Source organism: Choristoneura fumiferana, chromosome 20 (assembly GCF_025370935.1).
Source record: "Choristoneura fumiferana chromosome 20, NRCan_CFum_1, whole genome shotgun sequence".
NCBI lineage: Eukaryota > Metazoa > Arthropoda > Insecta > Lepidoptera > Tortricidae > Choristoneura > Choristoneura fumiferana.
This window is the reverse complement of record NC_133491.1, coordinates 15,998,512-16,013,662: the sequence shown is the minus strand read 5'-3', so window position 1 is coordinate 16,013,662 and position 15,151 is coordinate 15,998,512. Positions and strand designations below refer to the sequence as shown.

The 15,151-nt window shown below is 38.2% G+C and overlaps 1 protein-coding gene across 1 annotated transcript in view; it reads left to right on the top strand.

Moving 5' to 3' along the window:
- Window positions 1-2,114: 2,114 nt before the first annotated feature.
- The window catches only part of LOC141439288 (IDLSRF-like peptide), a 29,432-nt gene continuing 16,395 nt past the window's right edge, over window positions 2,115-15,151 (top strand). Inside the window, exon 1 of the mRNA XM_074103545.1 lies at window positions 2,115-2,235. Within this exon, the coding sequence (XP_073959646.1) occupies window positions 2,115-2,235 (121 nt within the window). The remainder of the gene's footprint in view (window positions 2,236-15,151) is intronic.

Sequence of the window (15,151 nt, the reverse complement as noted above, 5' to 3'; positions counted from 1 at the left end):
AATAAGCTTCTTCATAAATAAATAAAGTTTACTTTGTTAACAAAGAAATTAAGGAACGGCTATGTACAATTCTCGCTGGTTGAAATTATAGTTTTATATGTAGAACCTTACTTGCATGAGTACTTAACCCACACCACATTATAAACGTGTTAGCTAATGGGTGACTATTCGAGTGTTTTAACCGCCTCAGTTTTTTTTTTTATGTTCACATTTTTTACGAATTGTCTGTAGATTTTGATTTTTTTAGTTCCTGTATTTCTATCAGTTAACTAAAAAACTATATCAGAATCTTCGGCTATTTTTCAAAAAGTGTAATGTGTAAAGTTCGTTCTCAAAATTAAATGTAGGTATATTATTATGTATAGTTAATATAATTAAATTCAAATTGCTACGCCCCAACAGGGCATCATTTTTTATAAAACAATTGCAAAAAATGTTACAATAAAAACACCGCTACATTATGATGATTTTCTAATGTATTTTTCTGTGTAGGTATCGAATTTATGTAAAATAAATGTTGCGCTCTCTCTCTCTCTTTCTCTCTCAATAAAATAAATATTTTTAAGCTATGTATTATGGCTTGCTCTGAATGTTGTCACCACACTTCAATTATCTACAAAATCCTCTACATTGTCTTCTCATAACTAGGTTAGTTGGAAGAGATCCTTTATTAGGGATAAGTTCGCCTTTGTACTCTCTGTGTATAAATGTAAGAGTTTACATAAATACGTGTTAATCTTGGATATTGTTAGGAACAGACTCGTCATCCACCGCCCTATTCGTAACTTTACTAAGTACATCTCACTTCAATCATCCGATTAGTAAAGTTACTTCGAACTCTACCCAATCGATTATGGGCTAATCGACTTCCCTTGTACCTCGGACGTTTTAATGGAGATCACAAGCCGATTCTTTGAAAAGCTGATTAGATTCGTGACAATTTAAGCAGTTTGAAAATGTCTTTGTACGTGTTACTCTACTGTATAATTTAATAGTGGCATATTTGCTGGTCTATGTTTCGTTTAAGTCTTATTTTCTTAAGTTTTTTTTTCTATATTGTACCGTTTTTTGCCCAAATAAACATTAAACATGTCCCGATTTTTTTTTGCTTCTTGTTTTTAAGAGACAATAAGAGTTGTTATAAGTTGGAAGCCTTCATAAGAATACGGCTCATTATACTAACTAGGCGTGGCTACTGCGTTGCCATAATTTTGTCCATACACTGGTTTATCCAGGTAATGGCTTTTTTTGCGTAAACCATAATAAGGCCTACGCTGATGTGTGACGTTAAGAGCATTTATACCTGCTGAGCTCGCAACGTTGCATTTTTGTTAGTTTATAAAAAAAATGAAAATGAAAAACGTGGTCTGATAGAACTGTTCTTAATAGGTATATAAGTTAATGTGTCTACTCCAATAATTATTCTTGATAGACTTTTATATTCTTTAAAAACGAACAAATGTTTATTAACGGTTTTTAAAGAATATAGAAGTCTATCACGCATAATTTTTGGAGTAGACACATTAACTTATAAATTGAGAACAGTTCTATCAGACCACATTTTTAATTTTCACTCTATTTTTATGGAATAATCGAGAAAAACTATCAAAAATGCAACGTTGCCAGCTCAGCAGGTACAAACGCTCTTAATGTGGGCTATCGCGTATGAATTCGCCGCTAGAGGCGCTAGTGTAGCGTGAGGTCTCCGAAATGTCAAATCTCATAGTTTTTGGGTGAGCTACGCGTGTTTATTTAGAATTATAATAATTTTGTGAATATTTTGCATTACCTGAAATTAATGATGGCAATTATGCATTACGGGGCAATGAATGTCTGTGTTTTGGGACAGTTTTGTCTTTCGAAAACCTTTGACCTCCCTTTTTTCCGAACAAAACGGGGACTATACAACACTGTGGCATGCTCGATATTTTTATGGTACGGTTTTAAGGTGTATTAAATATGATTTTAATCTAAACTTTGTTTTCACGCCCGTAATAACAGACTTTGAAAGCCATACTTAAAAACCTCACGCAACAGTGCGCCATCTAGTGAGACAAAAAACGACAACCCTCATTATTGATGGTTCCTAATGTTATGCATTGTTTGTTGCAGCCATGTCTCGCTGCCGCGTCGCTGCCTGCATGGCGCTGCTGGGCGCGGTGTGTTGCGCCCTACCGCACACCGTGCTTGCGCTCGACCTCAACCGGCTGTACGGACATCACACCAAACGCTCTGGTATGCCATCATCATATCAGCCGTAGCACGTCCACTGTCGGACCTCCCATAGACCTCCAGTTGCTTCGGTTGGAAGCGGCCTGCATCCACCATGAACCAGCGGCTTAACCATCCGTCTGTCTCGGTGAAGTCCTACGCTTGCGAAAGTTTCATAAAGCCTTGGTTTCTGTGGACCGTCGCACCACACGAATTATCGGTGGCTACCCGCTGCCCGTGATGTTTCAGAGAAACCACCCTCAAAAATTCCCGAACAAAACATTCGGTCGCGGACACGCATTGGTCACCGGTCGCGGCGGGTGGTCAGAGAAACGACGATTTTCTATTAGAATACTTTACGTGGTTTGGTATTGTTCACATTATGTATATGTCATGAGAATTGAACAGTCTCAAAGTGAAGTATTTAGCATCTATCTATTGATAATGAACTAAAAGAATTTCGTTGCTCACCCGCGACCTTATGATAGCTAAGTTTATGCAAAATTGCGTGTTCATGCAGTTCCTCCACCTCCACACTGTAAGAACACACAATTTAAATTCAGTATCTTCTCCCTTACTACGGCTTGGGTCTAATTTCCGCAAAGTAACGCCTGATTCAATAAATTATCTATTGACTAGATGAAAGCCCGGCTTCGCTCGGGGTAAAATGTAAACTCATAATAATATGTTTGAAAAAAAAAAAATTGCCAGTAAAGAAAGTTTGTCGTGCTTATCGAAAAATCTGACGTATATTCCCAGCCTTAATTATTATCACAAACACTTTAACGGCTAACCTACGTATCGGTATTTCACCAGTAGATATTTCTCCTAAATCTTATTTGCCCAAATAACTATGATGTCTCTGTCTCATAATCAAAGAAATTAGACCTAAAGGGCCCCATATACGGTACGATTCGTCTGTACGATCGATCTGATGAAAATCGACGAATCGTACCGTGTGTGGGGCCCTTAAGAGGTCATAATGGAGAACGAAATGCAAACCTGTGACACCTGTGACACGTGATGACGTGACACTAACGCCACTTTGATGTGATGACTTTGACATGTTTACTTCGCAACGCCATTATATACTTAGTAATTTATTCAAGTTTATATTGAAAATACTCGATAATCCGAATTTTCCGCCTACAAGTTGTCGACTCGGATTGACTAATTTTTTTACGCTCTTCAATTTGATGTGCATTTCGTTCGAGTCTACCGTACCCCTTGACGAAATTATTAATATAGATAGTTGCTAATAAGATCAATTAAGCAATCAAGGCTTTCATTTGAAACTAATTTCATCAATAACCGTCGATAGGTTAATTTGCCCAATCTCCATTAGGCGGCTAGATATTAATTATTTGCGTATTTTTGTCTCAGTCGGCTTTCACACATGACCAAGAGAGGCAAGCATCCCATGCGGGTCCCTTTATGCGCGAGTCACAATAAAACAGCTGTAACAAGTCATTAATCAGCATCCCTCGGGTTTCCCTCTCCCGGAGGCAACATCTAGACGTTGTACGACGGAATAGTATGTTGCCGTAATTTATTATGGCTACACCTCGACGTTTGTCATTTGTCTCTTGGTATTTTCTTTTGTTTCTTGCCTGTGTAAGGCTTTACAGGCAAGATACGGTAATGGAAATATATACTGTCATCTGTTATTTGGTGATGAGAAAGTTTATCTGCTAGATAATATACTGAGCGGCAAAAAATCTGACCCTCAAGTGAATTATATAGGTAATTTTGTATTTAGTGGGCCAAATTTTGTGTCGCAGAGTATAATATATTTTATGTTCATTGACAAACATTTTCATTTTTAATCGAGTGTACCTGCTTGTAGTAGCCACGCTGTTTTTACTATTTGCCGCGGGGGTCCATATCGGCTCGCATACTTATTGGAAGTCCGAATGTAATGTTTGCCAGAACGATCGTTTGTCATAACTCTTTTTTCTCAGAATCCAATAATTGTTCAAAATTGATATAAAACAAACCCTAACCTACATGGAACTACCGTGAGACTCACTCATATTAAATATAATGACCCGGATAAGTCACGTCTTAAATCGAGTTTAGCTCGACATGTTTCGGGCTAATCCGTAGCCCTTCGTCTTCGGAGCAACGCGACTCAGCGGCTGCTGCAACACGCGCACACCCGCGCGCGAGCTAAACTAGATTTAAGACGTGAGTTATCCGGGTCATTATATTTAAACCTAACCTAACCTATAGTTTTCTATAGGACTATCATCCCAGCCTATATACGACCCACTGCTGGGCACAGGCCTCCTCTCAGAACAAGAGGGCTTGGGCCATAGTTCCCACGCGGGCCCAGTGCGGATGGGAACTTCGCATGCATCATTGAATTGCTTCGCAGGTTGTGCAGGTTTCCTCACGATGTTTTCCTTCACCGCTAAGCTCGTAGTAAATTTCAAACGTAATTACGCACATGAATTTCGAAAAACTCAAAGTAGCGAGCCGGGGTTTGAAACCATGACACGATCCTCTGCTTGAGAGGCGATAGGTCTAGTGGTTACTAGGCCACCACGGCTTCTCTATAGGATGACCATTTAAAATTTTCAGAAAACTGTAAAGTAAAAATTACAGTATGACGCGAAGAGTATGCGAACTTTGGCGCTCCCGTGCCGCGGATTATAAACGTACCTAATGAATGATAAATATTCCAAACACTTGGAAGTTTGAACTTTGTTTTTAAAAGCTGAAAGTGCAGTTCGCATTTTCTCTCATAAAAAGTTGTTTTGAGTACAAAGTTAAGTTTTGCAAAGGGGCTACTTACTGAGGGAGTCTGCTCTTTAAAAAAATGCAAGCGTAAGGCTATCCGCTATAGCGGAGTGAGGCAGCGGAGCGGAGCTAGGTAATCTGAACCGGAGTTGTGAACAGGTCAGTCCATAGACTAGATTCGCGGAACTTCCCTGCTTCTCCGCTCGCGCTCGTTTCTCCGACCCGCTTTCACACTCCTTTTTCTCGCTCCACTTCCCCGTTTTGTATGAATTTTGCTAGTTACTAACTCCCTGACGAAACGAGAGCTACGATGCGACAAACAAAGAGACAGGGATTGGTGTCACACTTTAATACGAACTCTATGGACTCTACCCTTCGGCCGTGTACGTAACAGGTGTTTCGTAATCAGTTGCAAAAGGAAACTTTCGGTCTTGTTCGAAACTGGTTGCGAACGAAAACTAATTTGTTCTTATACGAAACCAGTTACGAATGAACACTTTTCGTTCTTGTACGGAACTAGGGTTGGTTTGTACAAAACTGGTTTCGAACAAGACAGAATTTTTTTCTTTCGCAACTGTTGAGAAACTCCGGTTACGTACGCGGCCGCAGGGGTAGAACTTAGAACGAGTATGAGAATTAAAAATGTTTTGTTGTTGTTGTTTTGTTTTGTGCCTTCAGGCAACCCCATTCAAATCCTCTTCAAAACCAACCACAAACCAACTCGGCAACAGAAACATCGCAAAATGAAATTCAATTTAAACTCGAAACAACCTTTAGCCTAGAAAATCAATCACACAGCCGTCAAGTCCCAACTTGTATTTGTCGATATTGTCGATTACGAACGACTTGGTTTCCAGCAGGGCTACTACGAAACTCGAAGTTCGTGTCGTGCGGTCCCTCTGACACTTATACTATTTAATACGAGAGCGAGATACGGTACGATACGAACTTCGAGTTTCGAGTTTCGTAGTCCTGCAGAAAATAAACAGGAATTGATGTCGACTGCAACCCCCTTTTGCTTACGTGTTAGAATAAAAAGCGGGCCAAATAAGAGTCGTACTCAAAGATTCATATATTTTTGTAAAAAATCAAACTGTCTAGATTTCGACTGCAGATGAGCGCGGATGCGTTGCGAGAAATGTGTCTTTGTGCAAATTCTTTTTTTACGCCCGACGCAAAAAGAGGGGTGTTTTAAGTTTGACTGCTAAGGTGTCTGTCTGTGGCACCGTAGCTCTTAAACAAGTAGACCGATTTAAATGCGGTTTTTTTATTTGAAATCAGGTTTTCTAGCGATGGTTCTTAGACACGTTCCATCAAAATCGGTTTAGCCGTTTTTGAGATATTGAACTTTGAAGTGACAAAGTCGGGGGTTTCCAACTTTTTGTTGGTTAGGTTTTCAGTACAGAATTCCTTCTTCGTCTTCGCATTCAAAGGTCTTGATATGTCTTCTGGTGCCGAGACTGCTCGTATTACTGAAACTTGTACTTTAACTTCTAACTTGCTTTTAACCAAAATAGTACATTGTGTCTTTAGGGCGGTAAGTAAGGAATTACGAACGAGAGTCTATTAGAAGCCCGAAGTCGAAGACTGAGGGCTTTAATGAGTCGATGTTCGTAGTTCTAGTACCGCCCGTGCGACATACGACCAGATGGCCTAGTGGTTAGAGAACCTGACTACGAAGCTTGAGGTCCCGGGTTCGATTCCCGTGTCGGGGCAGATATTTGTATGAAAAATACGAATGTTTGTTTTCGGGTCTTGGGTGTTTAATATGTATTTAAGTATGTATCTATATCTATATAATTATATTTATCCGTTGCTTAGTACCCATAACACAAGCTTTGCTAAGCTTATTTTGGTACTAGGCCAATTGGTGTGAATTGTCTCGTGATATTTATTTATTTATTTATACAATGTTTTTCATCACATTTGCGAGTAAAATTGTATATTTGTAAAAGAAAAACTAATATTTTTTCAAAAATTGCCGATACCGCTGGCTGCGCTCTTGGCAGCGCCAGCTCCCCGACATCTCCCCGCCGCCCCCAAGCAGCATGTGCATGGCGTGCGTGTGCAGCGCGCGCACGGAGCAGCAGCACACCATGCAGTAACAAAATCATTTACCGACCTTGGGCTCATAGCATGAAAATTAGTACGGGCAATGACTCATTTACCGACCACGGGTTTCATGACAAGCACATTAAGGTCGAGGGTTTTATTTGGGGGGTTGCAACCAAGGTAGCCTGCATGTTACGACACTGTTTACGAGCAAGTGTGATGAAAAAATATTTGGGAGTATAGTTTTCCCCATTCCATGTTTAATTTGGTTGGATGCTGCTCTTTTCAAGTCATGATATATTCAGTCCCTAAGGTTCCATCACAGGGTCATCCTGTGAATGGAGTCAAGCTAACTTAAATGGACGCCAACTTTTCGGATTAGGTAAATGGCCCCAAGCTTCCGAAATTACTTCTTAGCGGTCCATTTTCCCTAAAAGCGAATGTTACGAATAATACTTGTAATGTCGTGCTTTAGGTACTATTAAAAAAGATGATTGCTGTGTGTCTTGTTATTAGGGTTCTGTGGTGTAAAAAAGGACCTTTGACAAGACCCTTTTTCTTAAGAGAGGTCAACGCGTGTCAAGTCAAACTTTAGAATACTCGAGTCTTTTACATAAAACTGACCCGTGATTAACCCCTATCACGCCCGCTAAAAAGCTGCTGATGAGGCTAAAGGCCAACGGTGAACCCAGGAGCTTTTTATAACGGCAACTATTTATTTAATGCTGTTATAATAAATGATTTTCTTTTTTTCTTTCATTGGTTCATAACAGGCTATTCACTCTAGGCTTGAAGAGCCCCTAGGTTGTTTTTATCCAGAAATATAGTTTTCTTTCCCTCTGACTTGCGAAAAATAGAACATTTTGATACTAGTGTGGAAAGGATGTCATTACTTCACGAGTCCCGATGTATAAAAACAAAAACTACTGTTGCCTTTAGAAACTTAATAAACATGCTTGCAGTAGGAAAAACGCCTCCACTTTGACAGTGACAGTAATAAAATATCATCATCATCCCAGCCCCACGCCCGGGTATACGTCCCACTGCTGCATCTCAGAACAAGAGGACAAAAAGGAATAAACTATAAAATATAAATATTTTCATATTTTTGCATTTAGGTTTTTAGTTTTATTACGTATTGGTACTAACTATTTAACATTATAACCTCTTCGGTAAGTAGGTATGTAATCATAAATTGGAACAAGCACAAATTCAAAAAAATTGGGAAAGTAAAAAGCACTAGTTCCCAAAAACGAAAATTGCACACGCTAAACAGCCAAAAAAAATTACAAACATTGGAACATAGAACCTCCTCCTTTTTTGAAGTCGGTTAAAAAGTGCACTTTTTGAGCAACTGTATTGAAAAATTGTTTCTGAATTCATAATATTAAAAGAAACTTTGGAAAGTTTATTTTTACTAAAAACCATGGGAATCGAAACTTAAGGGTTATTCGGGAGACAAACCTGCGAAGCGATTCAATGGTGCGTGCGAAGTTCCCAATCCGCACTGGGCCCGCGTGGGAACTATGGCCCAAGCCCTCTCGATCTGAGAGGAGGTCTGTGCCCAGCAGTGGGACGTATATAGGCTGGGATGATGATGATGATTCGGGAGACGTGAGCAGCGGGGCTACTTCGAAATTCGAAGTTCGTATCTTTCCGTCCCTCTGAAACTTATACTATTTAATACGAGAGTGAGAGGGACGGTACGATACGAATTTCGAATTTCGGAGTAGGCCCTTAGGACCAACCCTACCGGATTCAGTTAGATAATAAGGTACCACATCTCTTCTAGTAATAGTCTTAGGGGCTGTTTCACCACCCATTAAATAATTTTATTTGACAGATAATTATGATGCCGTCTCCGTCTATTCGAACAAAACAAATAGAGACGGCATTACATTTATCCGTCAAATAAATTTAATCAATGGATGTTGAGACAATGGGTTATAGTATTAAATAGTCAGATAAACGTTATTTTAGATTAGAGTTTTGCTTACGACGCGATAAAGATAAGAACGTGGGCAACATTTTCACGAGTTATTTTTATTATTATTATTATAGTGCTTTAATTTCAAAATATAAACATAATGACAAAAGATACAAACAGCAACATTTACGGTGCACTGTATAAATTTAAGTTTACAAGATACTAAGCGTTAGTTCCGTTTTTTGCCGCGTTCGTTGAGAATGATGAGATCTTTGTCTCTTTTCTCTGTCGTTGTGATCTTTGTCGCATAAAGCAGTCACGTACTAATACCTGTCATAGCGAAGCGTGCAAAAATATCTGACACGTCTTACCGGCGGTACCGGCCCTAGACATAGAGTCGTATCAAATATTTATGTACGCTTCGTTGTGACAGCTATTTGTGCTGGTAACTGTACCTAATTTGTACGGAACTCTCAGTACACGAGTACGAATCACACTTGGCCGGTTTTTCGTAATTGGTAACTACGAGGAAAATTCAGAATGCTTTATGAATATGAAATGATGCTAATGAGTATTAAGCTAAGTAATGAGCTTCATGTATATTGAACACTAGTGTGTTTACGTATTAGATTGGATATTTATTTTCTTATGAAAAAATGCATTAGAAATACATGTAACGTAATTATAAGAAATTCACAAAAGGATCGTCAAATTGTAGGTATACAAAAAATAATAACGCCGCTAGCGTCTTAGGCACAATGCCCCGCGCTGCGCTGCCTTTGGAAGAGGAAGCCCGTTTTAGTTAATTTTATATGTTTTTTATTTTTATTTTTATGTAAAAATTCAAAAATAATAATATATATGATAGTAGCAAATTACAATAAAACGTCAGTTAAAAATAGAATTACATTGTCAAATCAGAATTAAATTTAAAATTAACTACGGTATTGATGTTAAATAAATAATAATACATAAAATATCATTTTCACTTCTCATGCTCGTAAAGTCCGTGTAACCTTTTTGTTTTTCCTTTTTGTACAATAAAGAGTATAAACGGTTACATATTTGAATATCGAAAGTTAAAATATCTACGGGTAAAATGTCGATGTTCAAAATATCGAAAATTAAAATATCGACTGTATCAAAATATCGAAAATTAAAATAACGAAAGTTTATATTGTCGAATGGTTAGATAATCTACGTCCAATATATCGAAAATATATTTATCTACAAAAGTGACATCGAAAGATATAAATATCGAAGTCCAAAATATCGAAGTACAGAGTATCGAATATCTTATGTATGAACTATCACGTGACAGGGTCGACGGAGCTCCGCTTCGCGGAGCTCCTATTCCGCTCAGTTGAGGTGCTTCGCGCCTTGACGCAATACTAACCTAACCTATTGAACATGAATTAGCAAAAATAATTGGTTCGGTTAGGTTAGAACTGTGACTACAACAACGCACGAGCCGAGCGAGCGAAGCGAGCGTGCCGCGGGAGCGGCCGGCGAGTGCTAAAAATGACTAGATTATGTAAAATAAATGCTATTAAGAGAAAGGACCAAGAAATAAAGCAGATTTGTATGTACGATACTTTAATTTTCGACATTCAAATATGTTGACATTTACAACTTAGATATATCGCTATCGGCTATCGATATTTTTACTCATTCGATATTTTAATCAATCGATATTTCAATCTTAGACATTTTGACCATAGGTATAACAACTTTCGATATTGTGATACAATCGATAATTTAATTTTCGATATTTTGAACATCGACATTTTAACCGTAGGTATTTTAATTTTCGATATTCAAATATGTAACCGTATAAACAAACAAACAAACATAAAATGACTTTTTATGTTCTAGTGCATAATGTAAAATGTTCGTCTAAGACCAAGGTAATTAGGTGTCAACAGCCACAAACAAAAAAGTTTGTACATATTTTTTTAACGATTTTTAATTTATATAAAACTATCATTATCATCATCAATATCAATCAAATCAATAAATAAATAAAACTAAAAAATAATAATTATATGATACTACATTAAAAATAAAAGGTACATACTCGTAGAAAGTGGTTTTTTTTCCACTGTTGCTACATAATTTAATTTCCTCGCAATCTAAGTGAAAAGTAGAGTGTAAAACTCGAGCATTAAACCCATTTTCCCCTCGACGTGTCTATCCACCCTCGCCGCTCGGGTAGCTATATGAACGTCTTGAGTAAAATAGCTCTTGTTGTACAATCTGCTATTATTGCCACAACACATGTACAACGAAGACTGATTACAACACTATCATTTGCTGTGGCAAAGGAAATCTACTCAATGCTGTGGGCTAGGGTTCCATAGAAAGCCCTACCTGGCATGTTGACTCAGTGAGTTAAGGTTTGTACAGGGTTCCTTCACCGCAAACCTCGTGGTAAATTTCTGACGTAATTTCGCACATCAATTTCGAAAAACTCAAATGTGCGAGCCCGGATTTGAAGCCATAACTCTCCGCTTACGAGGCCACAAGTTAAACCACTAGACCACCATGGTTTTTTTTTCTTCATAACTTGCAAACCCATGAAACACGCATTTCCATTAATGTAGCCAGCCTTCCGGGCGCGCTTCCGCAGGGACAACACTTATACCACGCGCCATATAAATCTGCCTAAAAGTTCATTACTTAATACTCAGTTTTGACGCATTTTTGAGATACAATTTTTATGCGACGTCTTTACGTTACTCCCGGATTGTGTTCGAATCGCTTAACGGTATAGTGGCTATTCAATTATTGGAATTATACCTTTATAGTTTTTGTTCTACTAGTCGTGGCAATAAACTTTTAGGCAAAGTTAGGCGGCGGAAGGTATAGGCGAATTGTATTTTATAGTTAGGTTGTTTTTAGAATATTTTTTATTTCAATTGTAGTTACGTTCCATATAAAAATAAAAATAGAAGTGTTTGTTGGAAATACCATTCCGGGTAGTAAATGCCGTTAAGGTCGTTCAGAGCGCGATATGCCCCTGAGGGTCAATAACCCAGTGATGTTCAGTGATCGTTTGTCATTGACGTCATAACTCAATAATGTATAGGTAGCAGTTATGAATTCCCCACGGCAGGGGGTAACTGGTTGCTGGTTGGTATTGCCACTGAATAAATAATAATTGGAGTGTCAATGGCGAGCGCAGGACACAATGTACAAGCAAGGAAACTGAATCACGTACCAGGGTCATGTCATGTTGACATCTTAAGATTGTTTTTTTTTTGGAATCTTTTTGTATTTTTTATTTCAATTCCAAATTTTTACTTTTACGGTCATCCCGAAAAAACCTAAATTGAAAATACAAACTGAAATATAGATGCACAGAAAAACCAGAAAATAAGACCACCACTGAGCATCATTCCCAGTGCTGGTCTTATTTTTCTTGTTTTTCTGTGCATCTATATTTCAGTTTGTATTTTCAATGTTGACATCTCATACATCTGCTAAAGAAATAATAGCGAAATTGGTTACGGGAAGTTTCCACCCTGAGGCCGTATTGCCTAACGTTTTTGATGCTCGCGATCGCAAGCTGTCACTGTCACTGTCATTTGATTGCGATCGCGAGCGCCAGAAACGTTAGGCAATACGGTCTCTGGAACGGACGGTCTTCAGTTTTCTCGACCGTAAGGTTGTCAAGAAGACGCTGCTCTTCTAGTATTATCCCTCAGCGGGTTTCTACCAGGGATGTTACGGAGCTCCGATTCCGTTTCCGTTAAGTCGGAACTTCCGTTTGATATTAACAATTCTTTTTGGTTCCGGTTCCGTTACTTTTGAAACGGATGTCAATGCTTACCGCGGTGACTGGACATAGAAAGAAAGAAACAAAGAAAGAAAATGCGTTTATTGCCAACAATTAGGTAGGTATATAATAAATATTACACAAGAAGAGTACGTACTCTAAAAATTAAAACTTACAACTATATGCGGGTTCTATAAAATTTCGTGAGACTTTATTTCTAATGTGCGGCACATCAAAAACAAGCAAAAGGCTAATTATTTTTTGAATACGAAAACTGTCATTTGATTGTGATTGCGAGTACGCAATAGACCCTCAGGGTTAGTAGACCCACCCTTAACATCTCGTCCACCTATCACTCAGGCTCCTATTCTGGTTCCGATTCCGTTTCTGGTTCCGATAAACTAAATTGAAAACATCTGGTTTCGCTTTCGGTTCCGATAAAACATCCTTTACATCCCTGGTTTCTACGGTGCCCACGGGAGGATAAAAGGGACAAAATTCCAACGCCGGCGCCCCACGGCAAAGTTACAGTCATAGTGGTCATTTTGGATCTATATTAATTCGCATAAAGTAATACGCCTATTCGATTTGGCATGACGTTATTACGCATACTTCTTAAATAGCATAACATTAATTTCACATAACTGAATACGCATAATGTAAATGCGCATAATGTGGATTTGCATGACGGTATGTTGCCATAAATTTAATTAGCATAACATTAATTTGCATAAGTATTAAATGGTATAAATATGATAAGCAATTTATAATAAATGTTGATTTGACTGAATATATTGCTTTATTTATTTAATTAGATCTAAGAAGGTAATAAGGATGAGAAAATATCTATTATTAGCCTTCTGAACCTAATCTAACCGAGTCGGTATTGCCCTGACCAAGCCAATGCACTCGCTTGATAAAATTATGCGAATTCATTTTGTAATAGTTAAAGTTATATACAATGATTTTATGCATATTTCAATTATGCGAATTTATTATTATGCGCAATAAGGACTATGCTTTTTCATTATTATGCCTGTTCAATGTTATGCACAATTATTTTATGCCAAAACTGTTATGCGAATTCATATTATGACAATTAATTTTCGGCGAATTAAAGGGCACCCAGTCATTTTAAAGTTGGCCATATGAACGAAGTCAGCACAATCCTTAAATCTGAGCCACGATCTCCTGAAGTTTCTTAAATGCCACTACGCCGAGTAAGACATGGCATTTTCATTGAAGTGGATTCCGAGGGATCGTCAGACGGTGGGATGATTTAGACGTATGTCAATTAGAGTGGCAGACTCTCGTCAGGGACAGATGGTGAAAAAATGCAGCCTTTGCCCAGCAGTGGGTCACTTTAACGGGCTCAAAATAACAATACAATTTCACAAAAAGCCGTAATACTTAATACATGCAGAATAGTGAGAAAGTTCATGCAACTAGACCCTGAAAATAGCCCTCCGCATCTACTTAAATATTCTACAACTCTTGCTACATTTACTTGGTGGATAATCCGTAAATGTACATAGTTAATACGAGCCTAGACTTGAGAAAAACCAATCCCTTTGAAAATTATAATACTTAATGTCGTGGTAACCGAGAGAGGGCTCCATTCTGCACTAGACAAATATAGATCAATATAATAGTGCTCGTTCATTTCGCAAGTAACGTTTGGCAACCTGATTCATTTCGCAAACTCTAAAACCGTAAATATTTCAGAACCCTTTGGGTTAGGTTAGTTTTATAAAAATCCTGAAATATTTACAGTTTCACAAGTATTAAACAGTTGCGAAATTAATCAGGTTGCCAAATGTTAGTTGCGATAAATTAGTCAACCCATTATAATACTGTAAGACGCGTCAAATCAAAGCAAGTAAGTGATGTGAGAAAGCGGGGATTTCGCTGACCATGATCCGACAGAGCGTAGCTTTCAATGGGTGGTCATATATAAGTTACCCGATGTAACACGATTAAATTAGTTCAACCATTTGAACTTACGTAACTTTCAATTAGTTTGGTTGGCTTGTGGAATTATGAGGGGCTGTTGCCACCGAAGATTTTGTTTATGGTTATACCTACTGCCATCCACGAAGACGCGTGATTTGTCAAAATTAGACATTAATGACATTGTAATAAGAACCACGGCCCGCATCTTCGTCAATGACTCTACCTATATCTCGCGGGACCTGGATAATTTTCTGGGATAGAAAGGGTCCCATATGTTGATCCAGGTTATAAGCTGTCTGCTAAATTTCATCAACGTTTATTTAGTAGTTCATGAAAAAATAACGAAAATCCATACAAGAGCGTTTCTCTAAAAGTGTATAGGCTATAAAGTAGGGTGTAGGAGTCTTCCGGCCTAATAGCGTTCATACTTTCCACAGCTGGGCATAAGCCCTCTTCTCAGAATGAGAGAACTTGGGCTGTAGTGCCCA